Raw genomic sequence first — 19,937 nt, 5'->3', positions numbered from 1 at the left:
AAACCATTTTTGTGTGGACCTTGCTTTGTGCACGGGGGCATTGTCATGCTGAAACAGGGAAGGGCCTTCCCCAAACTGATGCCACAAAGTTGGAAGCACAGAATCATTTAGAATGTCATTGTATACTCTAGTGTTAAGATTTCCCTTCACTGGAGCTAAGGGGTCTAACCCAAACCATGAAAAACAGCCCCAGACCATTATTCCTCCTCCACCAAACTGTACAGTTAGCACTATGCATTTGGGCAGGTAGCATTCTCCTGGCATCCGCCGAACCCAGATTTTCCCGTCAGACTGCCATATGGTGAAGCGCGATTCATCACTCCAGAGAACGTGTTTCCACTGCTCGAGAGTCCAATGGCAGCGAGCTTTACACCACTCCAGCCGATGCTTGGCATTGCGCATGTGGATCTCAGGCTTGTGTGCGGCTGTTCCGTCATATACGCACTATGTTGAGTGTAGGAGTGATCCTTTGAAACAGGTCCTATACGCTAGATTGAGTTATTTGGCAACTTTAGCTGTAAAAGATACAAACCTTAATGTCTTAGAAATCAAAACATATATGGGCTGCATGATGATATGGGGGGGGAAGTCTCGGGCTGAAAAAAGTTTTCATATTTTTATCCATCAGACTATTTTCAATTTGATCTTGTCTTAATATGTTAAAATAGTTTAGATTGGCCCATTTTATCAAATGTGCAGGAATAGCAATTGGAGGCCGCTTTCCCGACTGTTCATTTTTGCTGGGTAGGCTACTCTGGTTGTTTCACTCCATGCAGCAACCACTGTTTTGAGGAGCATGCCGCCAGGTGATTTTCCGCCTAAACTCTTTATGCCATGGGCTCTCCAACCCAGTTCCTGCAGCTACTCAGTGCTTAATTTTGGAAACCAAGTGAAATCTGTTCGGGAACATGTTTTCACAACAAAACATGTTTCATTCAACTGTTAACAGCCTCTATCTCTGCGTGCTCTAGAAAGGAATGAAGGAGAGATGGAAACGCACAGTGGTGAGATTCTGTAGCTTAAGGTAATGTCAGGCTATTCAAAATCCTATAGAAATTCACTATAATTGTAGGCAAACTCTGTTAGCCGCCCTGCACAATCAATGAATCAATATAATTTTTGGAACTTATTTTTACCCTTTATTTAACTAGGCAAGTCATTTAAGAACATTCTTATTTACAATGACGGCCTAGGAACAGTGGGTTAACTGCCTTGTTCAGGGGCAGAACTACAGATCTTGTCAGCTTGGGGATTCGATCTAGCAACCTTTCGGTTACTGGCCCAAAGCTCTAACCACTAGGCTACCTGCCGCCCCATTGCCTAGGCTTATACGTTCTCTCCCAGACTCATGGATAGACAGTTTGGAGCGTAGCATAAGGTAACCAGTCCATCCAGTATGCATAATAATACACTCTACACTCGAAGGCCGTTACTAACATTTTTTAAATTAGGAAGATAGGCTACACCAAATGTACTTCTTAAATACATTTTAAAAAATTGTGTCGTGTATGGTAGGCTATGTATTGTATAACGGCACAATCATAATTTTATTTCAGTTTTTTGGGGGGGCTTGGACTCATTATGCCTATGCCTAAACTCTATTATTTATCTTCAGCTTAGAAAGCATTGTCCATTTAGGCTTTAAAACAACATCTACAACTACCATGTTTTCCACTCAGTTTCAACCTGTTGAACTACTTTCTTCAAATTGATCAATCACAGTGAGATTAGCTTTTTTTTTTACAAGGAAAATACTGTTTTGATGAGAAGTGTTTGTGGTTTTAGATTGTCCATCTAACATCAATGCAAATACAATGGAGCCCTGAGTACCAGGCCATCAGCGACCTGATGGAGGGACAATAGAGCCCTGAGTACCAGGCCATCAGTGACCTGATGATCGTTAGTGAGTTGGGTAATGCCACCAATGCATGTTCACAGTGCATAAATGGAGATTACTGTGACTCAACGTTAACATGGAATTTTCCTCCGGTCATGACTGAGTGGCGGTAATACGGTCAAAGCAACAGCCCTAGGCTACATGCGTAGTATGCATAACTGTAGTTTTTGTGTGTTCTAATTGGCTTAAATCTGAAAAACAAATGTATGCTCATGTTCAATGAATATTAGGGAGAGCAACGCTATCCCCATGTGTTTCAATGCATTCCGGGTTTAATAGGAGCATACCAGGCTTAATAGGAGCATACCGGGCTTAATAGGAGCATACCGGGCTTAATAGGAGCATACCGGGCTTAATAGGAGCATACCGGGCTTAGTAGGAGCATACCGGGCTTAATAGGAGCATACCGGGTTTAATGGTGAAAAAGACAGAATAGCAAAGATTTTATTTATTTATTGCCATTTACATTTTGCGTAGAGTGCTTTTTGTGCTACTAAACCCTTTAAGCCCACCTGAGAGATGTCATATTTACACAAATGGCATCTGTAAAACAATGCCAGGTACATTTTAACAAAAATACATTGAAGAATGAGCTGTGAAAGATGATTTCAAGCATTATTTTTGTAGTTCATGTTATGTTGCTACAGTGTGACATGCAGGCACAATTGCTAGCATGAAAAATCCATATTCCTTAATTGGCAAGAAAGTGATTCAATTCTCATTCTTCATGTGCATTCGGAAAGTATTCAGGCCCCTTCCCTTTTTCCACATTTTGTTACATTACAGCCTGATTCTAATATCGATTTAAATATATGTTTTTCCTCATCAATATCCCATAATGGCAAAATGTATATATTTTATTTTTGCTCAACTTGAATGCCCAAATAAAATCACCTGTGGGCCGCCAGTTGGGCAACACTGCCCTAGTTGATCCTGCCATGCGTTTCTCGGTGCGAACCCAAAACTGCGAGCTGCTTTATTAGTGTGTACATTATTATGTGCAGAAACATGAACATAGGTAGGTCTGTTACGTTGACCATATTGCCGCCACGCTAGCGGTCACAAGTCATGACCGCAGTCAAATTCCATGTGACCTTTTAGTCACGGTAACTAGGCTTCTCCAAAACTGCTCTGATTCTGCTGATGGTCATTAGAAGCCTACCAAACATGCTAACGGCCAGTCGCTAATAGCCTGCTACTCGGCACTCTACAGTCCCTCTAATCACTCTGACGTCAATGCAAATGCCATAGAAAATCAAATCAAACACTTCTTGAGTGCTCATGTTGTGCAATATTTATATAGGCTATGCAATTGCATGAGGAAGTTTTGATGGCCTCTATTAAAAAGAGGATCCCATCAGCTTTCCATAGGCTAGGCCTACTATATTTATTCCTCAATTTTCTTAATATTAAGCACAGTGCGTCACTTTATAACAGGAGTTTAGCCTTCATGTCTGGCATGAAAATGAACCACTGGAACATTCTCCTCCCATTCGCTATTTAAGTGGATAGATTACATGTATTTTTTGCCCCTGTTCCGACAGGTGCATGTTAATGGTCCATTCTAAATCAAAACAAATTAAACACCTATACGATTTAGTATATATTAAAGACAAGATTAAATGTAAGAAATGTCCGATTGGTGACACTATCACTTTTGAATGAAGCCCAGCAATTATATTTTGCAACTTTTTCAAATCATAGTCGCACACATGTAGCCTGGCCTATATGTGTTGATAATGTTTGTATCACAACTGAAGTGGCCTAATAACTCAATGTAGCTTATAGGCCTAGGACCCCTGGAACAGCTTTAGAGAGCAGATAGCGTACAGAGCCTAGTGACGGGTGTTCCTATAAGCCCAGTCATTGTGCAATCGCACATGAAATGAGTTTTGACTACCCACTATTTAAAAGATGATCCCAGCATTCTTCTGCTGCTATATTTATTCCTCAATTCTTAAAATGAAGCACATTAATCCGCTTTACAACCTGGCATACGTAGGCGGCGCGTGAGTGTCAAGTTTGGGGAAGCAAATTTTCACCATTAAAAATGCACATTTTATCATAGTACTACTAAAAAAAAAAACATTCTATGCGTCATAAGTCTGCATTTTGCCTTGTAGCGTTGTATTCATAATGTGATGAGTAGATTGGATAGTCATAATGTAGGCTAATAATATAACTCACTGTTCAATGCATGGCTGAGTGTGTGTGTGTGTGTGTAGTGTAGGCCTAGGCAATATCAGATGCGTTTCTTCTTTCTTTGCATGGGAAAAAATGGGGCCTTTTTATAAACACATTTCATGCAATTCTACTACACTTTATGACTGGAGACATTTAGCAGAATATATTTTTATACGACTAATTACAGGGTAGCCTAATCTGCTGACACTGACAAACAGATCAATGAAAACGACATTGTCCATATCGGCCTATGAGAAGGGGGGAGACAGAATATGAAGTCCAAGTAAAAAATCCTTGAAATTGTTGCATGTTGCATTTCTTAAAATATTTTTGTTCAGTGTAGATGAGTTTGTTGCAGACAGGCCGATAGAGAGATGAATGCGATTTGCAAGAACATGAACAAACTGCCATGCATAGCCGACGTGATTAATAGGATATTTATTTTTAGCAGGATATTTTCTACCGGCAATATATTTGTTGGTTTTATGTAGGATATTTGTACCTAGTTGGTAATAAAGTTACTTGCATTGTGTGTGTGTGTGTGTGTGTGTGTGTGTGTGTGTGTGTGTGTGTGTGTGTGCATGCTCTGCTTTCTGCGCTAAGTTCTTTTAGCTGCCAATTTCTCACGGGTGTATTTTGCAGAGGGAGGCGCTCTTGCATTAGATTAGTTTAAACTTTTACATTTGTTTCATTTGGATTTAGATAGGAAAACATTATTTAAATTAAACTTTTCCAAGAAAAGTTGCGAATGAAAAGCATAACTGTGACACACAGATTGGTAGAAATGTTAAGGTAAATTGTGTAGTGTCAGTCCACATGGAAAAAGGTTGCCGACCCTTTACTAATTCTTGTGAAGAAGTGTATCAGTAAACTGTATTCTGTAATTTAGTTACGAAACAATAGAAATGCAATTGTGTATTGCTGCTGTTAGTCAGATATCCAAAAGTCCATGATCAGCTCTGTTGACCATTAGAGCATTTTGTAGAGAAAAGGGAGTGAGACATACTATTTAGGCTTGGAATGACATGTGGCACATTGTTTACCTTGTTACCTGGCAATGACCACACGGGCGTTTAAAAGAGCTGTCAGTCAAGGTGAGCTCATGAATATAAGCTCCCCGCCCACTCAGCTTGTTCTTTAGGACTTCCTAATCGATAAGTAAACATTTCTTCAATTTTGAACATTTTAGTAGTTAAACAGTATTATGGGTGATGTTTTGGTGAACCAAAGGCTATTTTTACATTGGAAATAGGATTACTGTGCGGGACCTTTAAAGCATCAGACAAGCTCAGTGCATCTAAATTCAGCAAAAAAAGAAACATCCCTTTTTCAGGACCCTGTCTTTCAAAGATAATTAGTAAAAATCCAAATAACTTCATAGATCTTTATTGTACAGGGTTTAAACACTGTTTCCCATGCTTGTTCAATGAACCATAAACAATTAATGAACATGCACCTGTGGAATGGTCGTTAAGACGCTTACAGACGGTAGGCAATTAAGGTCACAGTTATGAAAACTTAGGACACTAAAGAGGCATGAGGACTGCAGATGTGGCCAGGGCAATAAAATGTGCGTACTGTGAGACGCCTAAGATTGCGCTACAGGGGGACAAGACGGAAAGCTGATCGTCCTCGCAGTGGCAGACCACGTGTAACAACACCTGCACAGGATCGGTACATCCGGACATCACACCTGCAGGACAGGTACAGGATGGCAACAACAACTGCCCAAGTTACACCAGGAACACACAATCCCTCCATCAGTGCTCAGACTATCCGCAATAGGCTGAGAAAGGCTGGACTGAGGGCTTGTAGGCCTGTTGTAAGGCAGGTTCCTCACCAGACATCACCGGCAACAACGTCGCCTGTGGGCACAAACCCACCGTCGCTGGACCAGTCAGGACTGGCAAAAAGTGCTCTTCACTGACGAGTCGCAGTTCTGTCTCACCAGGGGTGATGGGCGGATTCGCGTTTATCGTCGAAGGAATGAGCGCTACCCCGAGTCCTGTACTCTGGAGCGGGATCGATTTTGGAGGTGGAGGGTCCGTCATGGTCTGGGGTGGTGTATGACAGCATCATCGGACTGAGCTTGTTGTCATTGCAGGCAATCTCAACGCTGTGCATTACAGGGAAGACATCCTCCTCCCTCGTGGTACCCTTCCTGCAGGCTCATCCTGACATGACCCTCCAGAATGACAATGCCACCAGGCATACTGCTCGTTCTGTGCGTTTCCTGCAAGACAGGAATGTCAGTGTTCTGTCATGGCCAGCGAAGAGCCTGGATCTCAATCTCATTGAGCACATCTGGGACCTGTTGGATCAGAGGGTGACAGAAATGTCAGGGAACTTGCAGGTGCCTTGGTGGAAGAGTGGGGTAACATCTCACAGCAAGAACTGGCAAATCTGGTGCAGTCCATGAGGAGGAGATGCACTGCAGTACTTAATGCAGCTGGTGGCCACACCAGATACTGAATGTTACTTTTAATTTTGACCCCCCCCCCTGTTCAGGAATAAGTTACATGTCAGTGGAACTTGTTCAGTTTATGTCTCAGTTGTTGAATCTTATGTTCATACAAATATTTACACATGTTTAGTTTGCTGAAAATAAACGCAGTTGACAGTGAGGACGTTTCTTGTTTTGCTGAGTTTAGTTGATTTTATTATAACACAGGGTGTGTCTATATATGGAAAAATACACGTTTAAAATTGACATTGATTGGTCGAAAGAACAGGTGCTTCCTGGTCGACCAAGATTTTGTTTTGTCAGGGACAGCCCTAGCTAGAATGCAGACTAAAAGGATGCCAATCCAGGCCCTTTACTAGATAGGCAACCCAACCCACACTCCTCTCCTCCTCCCTTGATTTATTTAATTTAACATCATTGCTTCCTGTTTTTTTTTGTCCCTTTAATATTTTCCTCTTTACTGTTCTTTTTCTTTGTATCCCACAAACCAAGGAATCCCCTCTGCCTGCCCTGGCTGTACTGTCTGTGTGCTTCAGTAGAGCCAGCTAGCTGAAGTGAGCTGCAGCTCTACCAGCCTCAGGACAATGTTTAATACATTGTTTAGTTGGACCAGGTTATCTCTGGGGTGAGGTCAGGATCCTGGCAGCCACGGTTGAGTTTGCTTTGCTTTGCCTTGAGAATCTAGGGCTCAGTCAGTACTAAGGAACTCAATTATATTTTGATGTGAAAGCCTTTGACAGCCAGTACGACTCACTGGGGCCTCATAAGGAAATGGAATATCCGGTTCGCCATGCCTGGGTTCACTGTCATTGCCATTTATACACAATGCCTGTTAGATATGCGGTCTTTCCAGGTAAGTGTGATTTCCTGTCAGTACTGTATGTGAAGACTCCCCTTGTTGGTTGGCAAGCAGTTGCCCAATGTTCTGGCCTACAGTTGAAGTCCGAAGTTTACATACACTTAGGTTGGAGACCTTTAGACTCGTTTTTCAACCACTCCACAAATTTCTTGTTAACAAACTATAGTTTTGGCAAGTCGGTTAGGACATCTACTTTGTGCGTGACACAAGTAATTTTTCAGCAATTGTTTACAGACAGATTATTTCACTTATAATTCACTGTATCACAATTCCAGTGGGTCAGAAGTTTACATACACTAAGTTCACTGTGCTTTTAAACAGCTTGGAAAATTCTAGAAAATGTTGTCATGGCTTTAGAAGCTTCTGATAGGCTAATTGACATAATTTGAGTCAATTGGAGGTGTACCTGTGGATGTATTTCAAGACCTACCTTCAAACTCAGTGCCTCTTTGCTTGACATCATGGGAAAATCAGAAATCAGCCAACACCGTAGAAAAAAAATTGTAGACCTCCAAGGGTTTGGTTCATCCTTGGGAGCAATTTCCAAACGCCTGAACGTTCATCTGTACAAACAATAGTATGCAAGTATAAACACCATGGGACCACGCAGCCATCATACCGCTCAGGAAGGAGACGCGTTCTGTCTCCTAGAGATTAACGTACTTTGGTGCGAAAAGTGCAAATCAATCCCAGAACGACAGCAAAGGACCTTGTGAAGATGCTGGAGGAAACGGGTACAAAAGTGTCTATATCCACAGTAAAACGAATTCTATATTGACATAACCTGAAAGGCTGGTCAGCAAGGAAGAAGCCACTGCTCCAAAACCGCCATAAAAAAGCCAGACTACGGTTTGCGACTGCACATAGGGACAAAGATCGGACTTTTTGGAGAAATGTTCCCTGGTCTGATGAAACAAAAATAGAACTGTTTGGCCATAATGACCATCGTTATGTTTGGAGGAAAAAGGGGGATGCTTGCAATGAGGAGGGGAAATTATGTGGATATATTGAAGCAACATCTCAAGACATCAGTCAGGAAGTTAAAGCTTGATCGCAAATGGGTCTTCCAAATGGACAATGACCCCAAGCATACTTCCAAAGTTGTGGAAAAATGGCTTAAGGACAACAAAGTCAAGGTATTTGAGTGGCCATCACAAAGCCCTGACCTCAATCCTATAGAACATTTGTGGGTAGAACTGAAAACTTATTGTGGGAAGCTTGTGGAAGGCTACCCAAAACGTTTGAACCAAGTTAACCAATTTATAGGCAATGCTACCAAATACTAATTGAGTGTATGTAAACGTCTGACCCACGTGGAATGTGATGAAAGAAATAAAAGCTAAAATAAATAATTCTCTCCACTATTATTCTGACATTTCACATTCTTAAAATAAAGTGGTGATCCTAACTGACCTAAGACAGAATTTTTACTAGGATTAAATGTCAGGAATTGTGAAAAACTGAGCTTAAATGTATTTTGCTAAGGTGTATGTAAACTTCTGACTTCAAATGTACATCCCTGCATACAGGGAATTTTCCTATTCAATGCCATTAGTTGTATTTTCCCCCATTGACAATGCATTGCAGAAGTATGCAAAAAAATGAATTTTATATATTTCTTTAATTTAATCTGTCAAGGCTTTAGCAAGCAAAGTTTGTATAAGTTGCAGACTGAGAGCCCGCCATTGGCACGGTTTGGTTTTAGTTGGCCTTTTTGACAGATACCGAATGTATTTTGCATCTGTATTGCTAATGTGTGTGACATCTTTTAGGTGGCAAAGGGAAATGAGAGGTACGGCTACAATTAGACCTCTGTGCCTGGCCTGTCCACAGTGCCTAGCGTTGGCATGTAGAGAAGGAAGATGTGGTTGAGTCGCCCATGGAAACTAACTCCAACTGAAATGTCTGCCGAAAAGAGGTCTGACTAAATGTGTAGATTTTTACTCCCTTTCAGCATAATATAAATAATTGCCATGTAATGTCAACCACAGATTTTATTTGGAATAGTCATGCGCTTTTGAATGTCCTTTTCATCAATAGTAGTGTGCTTTTTGTGTTATTATTTAACAATCTTAGGGATGGATGTCACCCTTCCCTGCAGCATCAGCAGAAAGCAGGAGAAATACAGAGTTGGCATGATGCAATGCAGTGCTCTCCTCTGTCTGCTTTTCTAGCCATTTACCCCAAACTGCCATATTTGGTTTGATTTCCTTTAGTGTGTGGAGTGAAGCAAACTGTAGCCTATGGACTAGAGCCGTATACATGACTCTGGCTATAGACCTAGGCTTACTTTTGACATGGGCTTAGTCTATTGAATGAGTTAGGCTCAGCCTAGTATACAATTGATCTGTTTTACTTCGGTCTGAATCTATCAAGCAACAGTGCCATACAGAGCAGTTATTTGGCTTAGATCCTTTGTATGCTGGAAATCTCAGATATTAACAGCTGGCCATATTGCATTAGTCATTTCTTCCGTTTGTTATGCATTTATTGATGGTTGCTGCATGATTCACCTCCTGTGCCTGGAACGCAGATAGACTGCACACCTCTAGTACTCTGTAATACCCTTCTCACACTACTGAGATGAGCTGAGCCGAGCTGTACTATGCTGGTTTGGTTACGCATCCATCATAATGGCTGGAATTGAGATAGAAAGGACAGTCTGACACACGACCTCTGAGACCGCACTGTATGATTCCAGTCGTCGCGATGGCATTTAAAAAGTGTAAATCAAAGCAATCCGTACGGTCCGGGTTGGCGTGATGGTGTGAAAGGTGTCAGTCAGTGCATTAGTGGCAGAGGCTTTTTGGCCTTGTGTTCCTGTCTTCTCTATGGAGCCAGACAGAGACAGGAGAGATGGAAAAACTCAGGTCCAATCCCTGCCCGTGCCCTGCTCAACACTGGTTGCCTGGTGGATAGCTTTCTGCACACGATTTGAAACCAGAGCCTTCATTATTCGTTAGGTCTAGTAAAGTCACTGGTTTACACTGTTACTGGTTTTCTCAGCCCAGCAGCTGTGGCTATTGCCCGTGAAAAGACGTTTCACGCATCACTGTTTGGTGCATGGATGACCTGCGTTCCATCTCCTTCCTCCGCAATGAATACTTGGGCTTATGTCTTGGGTTGGTGTATCTGAAGACAATGCATATGCACTTGGCTGGTGTCAGCCTAACCAGCTGTGCTAGGGCGAGTAAAATGGTCAGAGTGTCTGGAAGTAGCTAGCCAACGTTAGCCAGTTAGTATGGGTGCTTGACTGCGTCCAGTGTTCGCGCTGAACGCTCCCAGACCGTAACGCTCTGAGTTTACGAACCCCAAGAGCATACTGACACTCCAGATTACGAACACACCCGTAGTATAAACCACCCTTTAGTCTTGAAATCCTTGGTTGTTTAGTACTTAGCCCCACAGTGAATCCTTAAAGAGATGGGTGGGGCTAAAGCTTAAAAGGGTTTGTATGACGCTGAATGGGTGTAGACGAAGCTCTCCAGTAGGTACCAAAACATTCAAGATTCATTTTCTCAAAAGTGAGGTTACAAGTTTATCAACCTTCAAAGCAGAATTACTTTCCCATTGTTCCTCAACTGTAGTGTATGATATACCATTTCTAGCTCTGAGTGTATACTTTCATCCAATGTAAAAAAATAACATTTCACATTTTGCTACATAAGACTGAATCGAGCCGGTCGGTCACATTTTATTGATGGCAATTTGAATGCACAGAGATACCATGACGAGATTCTGAGGCCTATTGTCGTGCCATTCATCCGCCGCCATCACCTCATGTTTCAGCATGATAATGCCGAGCCCCATGTCGCAAGGATCTGTACACCATTCCTGGAAGCTGAACATGTCCCAGTTCTTCCATGGCCTGCTTGCTCACCAGACATGTCACCCCTTGAACACGCTGTCGTACACATCGATCCAGATGTGGGTGACATGTCATCTGTACGACAGCGTATTGAAGTTACCCGCCAATATCCAGAAACTTCGCACAGCCATTAGAGAGGTGGGACAACGTTTCACAGGGCACAATTAACAGCCTGATCAACTCTATGTGAAGGAGATGTCGCACTGCATGAGGCAAATGGGGGTTACATCAGATAGTGACTGGTTTGCTGATCCACGCCCCTACTTTTTTGTTGTTGTGACCAACAGATGTATATCTGTATTCCCAGTCATGTGAAATCCATAGATTAGGGCCTAATGAATTGAAATAGTTGCATGTTGCGTTTTAATATTTTTTGTTCAATGTATTATTGTTAGGCTACTATTATAAGCCTATTATTCATTATATACTCATACCATCATCGGGGAGTGTTGAGCGAGTCTGACAACAAATCTGTGTTTTTTTACATTGAAAGTCAAGGGTGTTCTTGGGGACCTTCAATGCTGCAGACATTTTTTTTGGTAACCTTCCCCAGATTTGTGTCTCGGAGCTCTACGGACAATTCCTTTGACCTCATGGCTTGGTTTTTGCTCTAACATGCACTATCAACTGTGGAACCTTTTTTATAGACAGGTGTGTGTGTGTGTGTGTGCCTTTCCAAATCATGTCCAATCAATTGAATTTACCACAGGTGGACTCCAAACAAGTTGTAGAAACATCTCAAGGATGATCAATTAAAACAGGATGCATTTGAGCTCAATTTCGGGTCTCATAGCAAAGAGTCTGAATACTTTCATGTAAATAAGATATTACCGTTTCCCAAAAATATATATACATTTGCAAAAAAAAAAAACAAAACCTGTTTTCACTTTGTCATTATGGGGTATTGTGTATAGATTGCAGAGTAAAAAAAAGAAAAAATACATTTCAGAATAAGGCTTTAACTTAACAAAATGTGCAGTAAGTCGAGGGGTCTGAATACTTTCTAAAAGCGTTGTTATGGTGACCATATTACCGCCACACATGCGGTCACAAGTCATGATGGCAGTCAAATTCCATGTGACCGTTTAGTCATGGTAATTAGGCTCCTCCTAGCTCTGCTGCTATGGTCATTAGTAGCCTACCAAACTTGCTGACTGCCTAATACTCTGCACTCTTGTTGTCCCTCTAATCACTCTTACATCAAAACAAATGTAATTGAAAATCCAATCAAACACTTCATGAGAGCTCATGTTGCACAACATTTCTATAGGCTGTGCATTTGCGTGAGAAAATATTGATCGCCTCTTAAAAATAGTTTTCTATTGGCTAGGCCTACTATATTTCTCAACCTCGCTAATATTAAAAAAAATATTAAAAAAAATATTAGAAGCACATTGCTTCTCTTTAAAACAGGAGTATATCTCACCTGGCTGGCATGAAAATGAACCATGGGAAAAGCATCCTCCGTTCGCTATTTAAGTGCATGATAATGGTCCATTCTTCTAAATGAAATAAAAAATGTCACATTATTTACTATATGTAAAGACAAGATGAATTCAAGTATAGTGTGATGAGTGACAATATTAGCCTATTACTTGTAAATTATATATTACAATGTCATGCTTAAGGGAAACAGCGCATGCTTTGTTTTGGGCAACTTTTCAAATCATAGTTGCACACTTCATGTAATGAAGCACATTAAGCCACTTTCCAACGGATGTAGAGCCTGACTGGCATACATACGCAGCGCGTGAGTTTCAAGTTTGGGGAAGATCATATTCAACATAGAAATGTACCTTTTATAATATGTATTGCATTCATATTTGCAATTGTGGTTACTTTTGAGAATGGCGTTTTCCTGCTAATGGAATATTTTTGCGCTTATAGCCTACTGCCTTGTGCGCATTGCTGCGCTCTGTAATGTTTAGAAACAGCTTAATAGTTTATCAACATTTTAAGCTAAACATTCTGATCTGTTGCATCAGGCTCATTGCTTAAAACAGTTTTTTTTTTAATGCGATTGGTTGAATTAATTTGGGATCTATCACATCCCACAACTGTCCATGTTTGGAATATTTATTTCTCGCACTGACTAGAATAGGTCAACTTTTGTACTATGGTTATTGTAGATTGACATGGGGTAGTGCTTTTGCTGTTAGGCAAAAGGCCTACTCATCTTGTTGTCGGACGAAAAGTTAATGTGGACAGTTCTTCCAATACCTTCAATATGCTCCTCAGAATTTGATAAGGACGCACGCAGTTGCATCCCATATGTGTCTGTCTTCACTTGTAGAAGAGAAAAGACCCAATCACGTGACTGAGAGCCATGTGCATCAGAGGTTCTTCGGCATGCAGTTGGGAGAAGGGAATTATATTCAGCCACTGGCATTTTGTGGCCAGATTTTTTTGGGGGGGATTATGGCCACACAGGGATGCAGCTGGGAAATTAGAGGCTTGTCAAATGAGAGACTGATGAAGTGTGTGCAGCCTGGGCAAAAAATAAATCAGACCTCATGCCTTTTCATGCAACTTTTTTCAAATCATCATTAGTCACATCTTGCAGCCTTAGAATGTTTTAAAATTCAAAACATATAGCCCAACATTTGTATCACAACTAAAGTTACATAATCCTAAATGAAGCATTTAGGATTACTTATTTCTTAACACAGAATAGCCGCATGTGTGCACTCCCTCAAATCGTTTGGAGAAAATATCCTTTCTATTTTATTCGGCTATGTTCAATTGCATTCTTCATACTATAAAATAATGGCACGTAATTCTAAGCAAATCTTGTCTGCTAAATGAGCTAGTGTAGCCCACAGCCATATGGCATAGCCAGATCAGGACCTAACATAAGGACAACTCAATATGCTATTCTGTTCTTCTGAAATAGACATTTTCTTCATATCATGTTTCTTTAGACCTGTCTAAAATAAATAATGGATTTATTGTGATGGTGTAGGCTATATTACATGGATTTATTAGACTTGTTAAAATGTAGATGTTCCAAAGGTCTGCATCAGTGGCTTGTAGTCTATGCATGGAAGCCAGGAGATGCTAAATGTGTATGTTAATGAATGGTCAGTTACCTTGAGACCGGCAGTTATTTACTTGACAATCACTGGCTGACATAATTTCATGACTGCCACAGCCCTAGGTTTGCAACTATAGTTTTTCTAAAATGAAAATACATTAGTGCAACACATTTGGCAGAAAATGGCTTCATTTTCATCAGATAACAGAAGTGCAAGGCTTTTTGGCGAGCAGCCACACAAGTAAATTAGCTTACAATGGAAAAAGCAATTTTCCATAAACGATGCATGGCCATCATATTTCTGTTTATCATAGAAAGAATGGAACCAGCTACGGTCCTTTCATTTTTTTGCTTGCTGTTAATCTTAAATTTTTCTGGAGAAAAGTAGGCTATACTGACTAGTACCGAAGAATAGTATAGACTGATAGAATGCCCGTTTGTGAATTCACATCTGAGTGGAGAAGTGCAACTGAAGTACAAAATTTGTCTGATGCCGATCAGAAATTACCATAAGGAGCGTTTTAGATATGCATTTACAAAACGCAGCAAGATATTTCTTATGGGTTATATATTTTATATATTGTTTGAAAAACACTTTGTGTTGTGACCCCTGCAGTTGGGATGCAGGACCCCTGCAGTTGGGATGCAGGATATCTTCTTCTCGCCCACTTGCCACTCTTCCATGGCCAAGCTTAGCCCCTCGGCTATATTGCCTAGTGTCGTTTCCAGGCATTTTGACTCCAGCTCCCAGTCTTTGGTGATGGAGTGTGCCGTCACAGACAGCAGTCATATAGGGCGTCAGGTGCAGCTGGAGAACTTATCCTCTGCAGCAGACGAAACTCTGGGTATTCCTTTCCTGTGGCAGTCCTCATGAGAGCCAGTTTCATCATAGCTCTTGATGGTTTTTGCAACTACACTTGAAGAAACTTTCAAAGTTCTTGACATTTTCCGGATTGACTGACCTTCATGTTTTAAAGTAATGATGGACTGTCGTTTCGCTTTGCTTATTTGAGCATATAATATGGACTTGATCTTTTTCCAAATAGGGCGATCTTATGTATACCAAACCTTTCACCCTAGGTTGGTATCAGAAGTCTGGCACTATGGTGTGATAGAGCATCTGCTAAATGAACTAAATATAAATGTATGTAAAGAAATTAACAATCGTAAAGCATGCTGAGTATTATTCTAATGAGCTCTGCCCCAAAACAAAGTCAATAATGAATACCTAGTGTGTGTTGCAGTTCATTTAGCTATTTTCACATGTACATTAAACATTTTTGTGATTTAGCAGACACTCTTGAGGCGTCAGCATCTTCTAACCGAACAGGTGTGCTCACATACTCCCTTAATACTTTGTCCATTTTGAGGCGCTGTATCCAGTACTCACTTCCTCAGAATTGTCAGAATTCATCTAAAATAACTCAAATCTGCCGAGGAGATCTTAGTCGAGCAATGTTACATCAGATGTTTGGTGCAGTATTTCTCGATGAAAAAATGTGCATGAAAACGAGTCTTCTCACATTGAATGACAAATACTTTATTGAAGATTCCGTACTGTTGACCAATCACCTACGAAGGGGCGTAGACTTCGGCTCCAAACGTCGGCTTGCCTTGAGATAAAATATTGTTCCTGAATAGCCGATTTAAAATAAATCTCACCGAAGTCCAAAATAAACGGACTTGTGAGGCTTCTGTTTCTCAAACTAGACACACTAATGCACTTGTCCTCTTGCCTACTTGTGCACCGGGGCCTCCCACTCCTCTTTCTATTATGGTTCGAGACAGTTTGTTCTGTGAAGGGAGTAGTACACAACGTTGTATGAGATCTTCAGTTTCTTGGCAGTTTCTCGCATGGAATAGCCGTCATTTCTCAGAACAAGAATAGACTGACGAGTTTCAGAAGAAAGTTCTTTGTTTCTGGCCATTTTGAGCCTGTAATCGAACCCACAAATGCTGACGCTCCAGATACTCAACTAGTCTAAAGAAGGCCAGTTTTACTGCTTCTTTAATCAGAACAGTTTTCAGCTGTGCTAACATCATTGTAAAAGGGTTTTCTAATAATAAATTAGCCTTCTAAAATGATAAACTTGGATTAGCTAACACAACGTGCCATTGGAACACAGGAGTGATGGTTGCTGATAATGGGCCTCTGTACGCCTATGTAGATATTCCATAAAAAATCTGCCGTTTTCCAGCTACAATAATCAGTTATAACATGAACAATGTTAACATCAAATTGATCAGAAATACAGTGTAATTTTAATTGACAAAAAATGTGCTTTTCTTTCAAAAACAAGGACATTTCTAAGTGACCCCAGCTTTTGAACGGTAGTGTATGCATGAACTCTTCCAAACTGTTTTGGCTGGGAAGCATGCGGACGCCTTTATCCAAAGTTACTACCTATACAAAAAATATATATATAAACGCAACATGCAGTTGCAGTTTATATAAGGAAATCAGTCAATTGAAATAAATTCATTAGGCCCTAATCTATGGATTTCACATGACTGGGCATGGGTGCAGCCATGGTTGTGCCTGGGAGGTCATGACTTTTTTTCCCCACAAAATTGCATTTTTACAGACAAATAGTCTTTAGCATTTGAGAGGAGTTTTTTTGTGAGTATGGAGCATTTTTTTTTTACATTTTTAAGGTCATGGGACTAACACTTTACATTTTGCGTTCATATATTGAAGTGTATTTACAGTCAGTGCATTCAACTGAGGCAGATGAACATCACATTCATAGCAAATAAAATGTTCTGTAACTGTTTCTGAGAATGCTGCTGCTGTTCGGGACGGCTACTTGCGAATGCATTTCTGTATTTGAAAAAGCAACACGTATTTTAATTTAAATGCATTTCAAAATACATATTTTTTTGTAGTTATGATACATTTATATTTTTGCCCATTCCTGTCCGCCATCCGGAGCCATAGTTACTTAAGAGCATTCCTCTCTTCTTGTCTGAGCTGCAGCTGATTCACCATGTGGCTTTTCTTCTTGTTTCCCCCATGAGGAGGGTCAGGCCTGTCTGTCTGTCTGTAGTGTCATCTATTGTTTTTATTTCACACAGATTGGTTGTTCAAGTCATAACTAGGTAGACAAAGGTCAACGTTCTGTGCTCACGTGTCACAGAACAGAATACATGACATCTATGCCCAACTCAATCAGTCCGTCACCCTTGACTCAAATGCTTCCTTCTCACTTGTGTGGGAGCCAAGGAAAGAACCATACATGTCGTGCTGCTGTTCAATTTCATGCAGCTCAGATAACTTTTTATAGACCTAGATATCAAGGTGTGAAATAATATTAACAAGGCCTTAATCTAAAAATGTTTTTGCCTTTACGATTTTCTCCATGAGGCAGCTGTTCCCCAGTCAATTGAGCACACGGAAGAGTCACCGACAAAGAAGTTCGCTTCTGCTGCAGCCTTTGCTTTAAAATAGAACGCTTTGCAGCAGCGATTGGGTCCTGCTACAGGCCTGGCTAAAACTGCTCTCTTTGATGTGGCCCTGCCCTCTTTGTGTGAGACATCCTGGATTAAGGAAGATTAGGTTAAATCCCGCCAGTTGGCCCGACCGATCTAGGCTCTGAGGGGCCTTTTTGTTCACACCTGGGTGATGAATGGGGATTAATATGTTTATTTAGGGTATTAATCATAGTGTTGGAATAACATCATATGGATGATGTCATGAGATGTAGAGAGGACTGTTTCACTGCAGTGTTGACATTGACGTAATCCTTTTCCCATTATCTACTGCCATTCGAGTCAAGGTGCTAATTGTCTAAGCCTTGCCAAGTTGACTTAAGGTAGAAACTCCGTCAACCAGACAGGTTTGCATTGAAGAGCGCTCCCTGACCTGGGAAATGTAGGCAATTATTACAACCCGCTGTTTTATGTCATCCGATGTAGTGCTTTCTCATTCTTCAGTTTCCTCAGTTGCTGTTCTAAGTAAGGAGCGGCTGGTGTTTTAATGAAATCTCAGTGCTTGTGAGTGTGACGTCCAATGCCTGTGGCTAAGCTGACCATTAATAATTTGTTTCTCATGAACATAGATTTGAGATCTTGCTGTAGGGGAATGAGTTCTTCAGTCAGACTGAACAGGCTTTGTCCATCTTTTTGTCGGAGACCAAATGTGGTCAGGCGTTTGATGTCACGCCATTGCTGTGATAGTGTGTAGTGCACAAGCTCTTAATGTGACTTGCAGGGCTCGACGCTGACCTCTTTTTAAAAAAGGAGGATGTGTGCACCTAAATTGGAAAATGTAGGCGCACATAAAAACATTTTAGAGCTCAGTGAAAAATATTTCAGATAATGAAGCTAGAATCCTTAATTTTTCTAGGTGCTTTGGTGCTCCTAAATGAAAATTCCAGGTCGTACAGTAAAATGTTCACCACTGTAGAGCGCTGCCTTGATGCTTATTTTCTAAGCATCAGAGTTTCTGGTCTGAAACTCCCTGAACATGGATAAAGTTGTGAAACTAAACCCTTTTCAATCTGTCATGAGATCAGCTATTAATCAGTTATACTAAATTGCAACCGTTCAGGCTACAAGTGGCACAGAAATATGATCTTTTGATTTGCTGAAAACCTTGGCCTCTGTTGGCTAAGCCAGGTTGGGGCTACTGCTTGCAGGGTTGACTTATTGTGAAGGTTTGGGTATATAGCTGGTTTATAGCCTATAGCCTCCCGGTAACACGCCATAGATTTATTCTACTGTAGACCAGCTAAGAGCTGGTTAGAGTATTGTAGAGTAGTTGCCCTAGTTGTGGCCTTAGGCCTGGAAGACTATACCTTTTTATTAATGCTTCTCTTCTCTCTCTCTCTAGGATGGCTTGGATGCGTTGGTGTACGACCTTGACTTTCCAGCCTTGAGGAAAAACAAAAGCATCGACAACTTTTTGAATAGGTGTAAGTAACTAGCCCATACAAGGCTCTTTTCCCCATTTGTCATCCTTCCTTTGAATCTGTGACTTCCATCATGTAGTGCTTTGCAGTGTTTCCCCTAGGATTTTTTTCAGCAGTGGTGACAAAGTTAGCGTAGGTGGGGGGTGATGGTGAGCGTCGCCAATCACCCCCCCTGATTGTCATTTTTTTTTTCTCCCCAATTTCGTGATATCCAATTGGTAGTTAGTCTTGTCCCATCGCTGCAACTTCCATACGGACTCGGGAGAGGTGAAGGTCGAGAGCCGTGTGTCCTCCAAAACACGACCCAGCCAAGCCGTACTGCTTCTTGACACACTGTTCGCTTAACCCGGAAGCCAGCCGCACCAATGTGTCGGAGGAAACACCGTACACCTGGCGACTGTGTCAGCGTGCATGCGCCCGGCCCGCCACAGGAGTCGCTAGAGCGCGATGGGACAAGGACATCCCGGCCTGCCGAACCCTCCCCTAACCCGGCCGACGTTGGGCCAATTGTGCTCAGCCTCATGGGTCTCCCGGTTGCGCCCGGCTGCGACACAGCCCGGTATTGGTCCCGGGTCTGTAGTGACGCCTGCGACGCAGTGCCTTAGACCGCTGCGCCACTCAGGAGGCCCATGACTGTCGTTTTTTATTTTGGTGATTTTAGTTCTGATGATATTATAAAATAATATAGCGCTCAATTATATTTTCCATATGTTTTATCTGG

The 19,937-nt window shown here is 41.4% G+C and overlaps 1 protein-coding gene across 3 annotated transcripts in view; it reads left to right on the top strand.

Annotated features, from left to right (window-relative positions):
* The window catches only part of LOC106600432 (rho-associated protein kinase 1), a 68,869-nt gene that overhangs the window by 15,063 nt on the left and 33,869 nt on the right, over positions 1–19,937 (top strand). For all 3 annotated transcript variants that reach the window (XR_001327808.2, XM_014191784.2, XM_014191786.2), the window contains exon 2: positions 19,138–19,219. Coding sequence is in view for 2 of the 3 variants with exons in the window: in XM_014191784.2 (XP_014047259.1) it covers positions 19,138–19,219 (82 nt within the window). In the remaining variant the exon portion in view is untranslated. The remainder of the gene's footprint in view (positions 1–19,137; positions 19,220–19,937) is intronic.

This window comes from Salmo salar, chromosome ssa03, assembly GCF_905237065.1.
Source record: "Salmo salar chromosome ssa03, Ssal_v3.1, whole genome shotgun sequence".
NCBI classification, from domain to species: domain Eukaryota; kingdom Metazoa; phylum Chordata; class Actinopteri; order Salmoniformes; family Salmonidae; genus Salmo; species Salmo salar.
The sequence above is the reverse complement of the archived record's forward strand: the minus strand, read 5'-3'. Positions and strand labels throughout refer to the sequence as shown.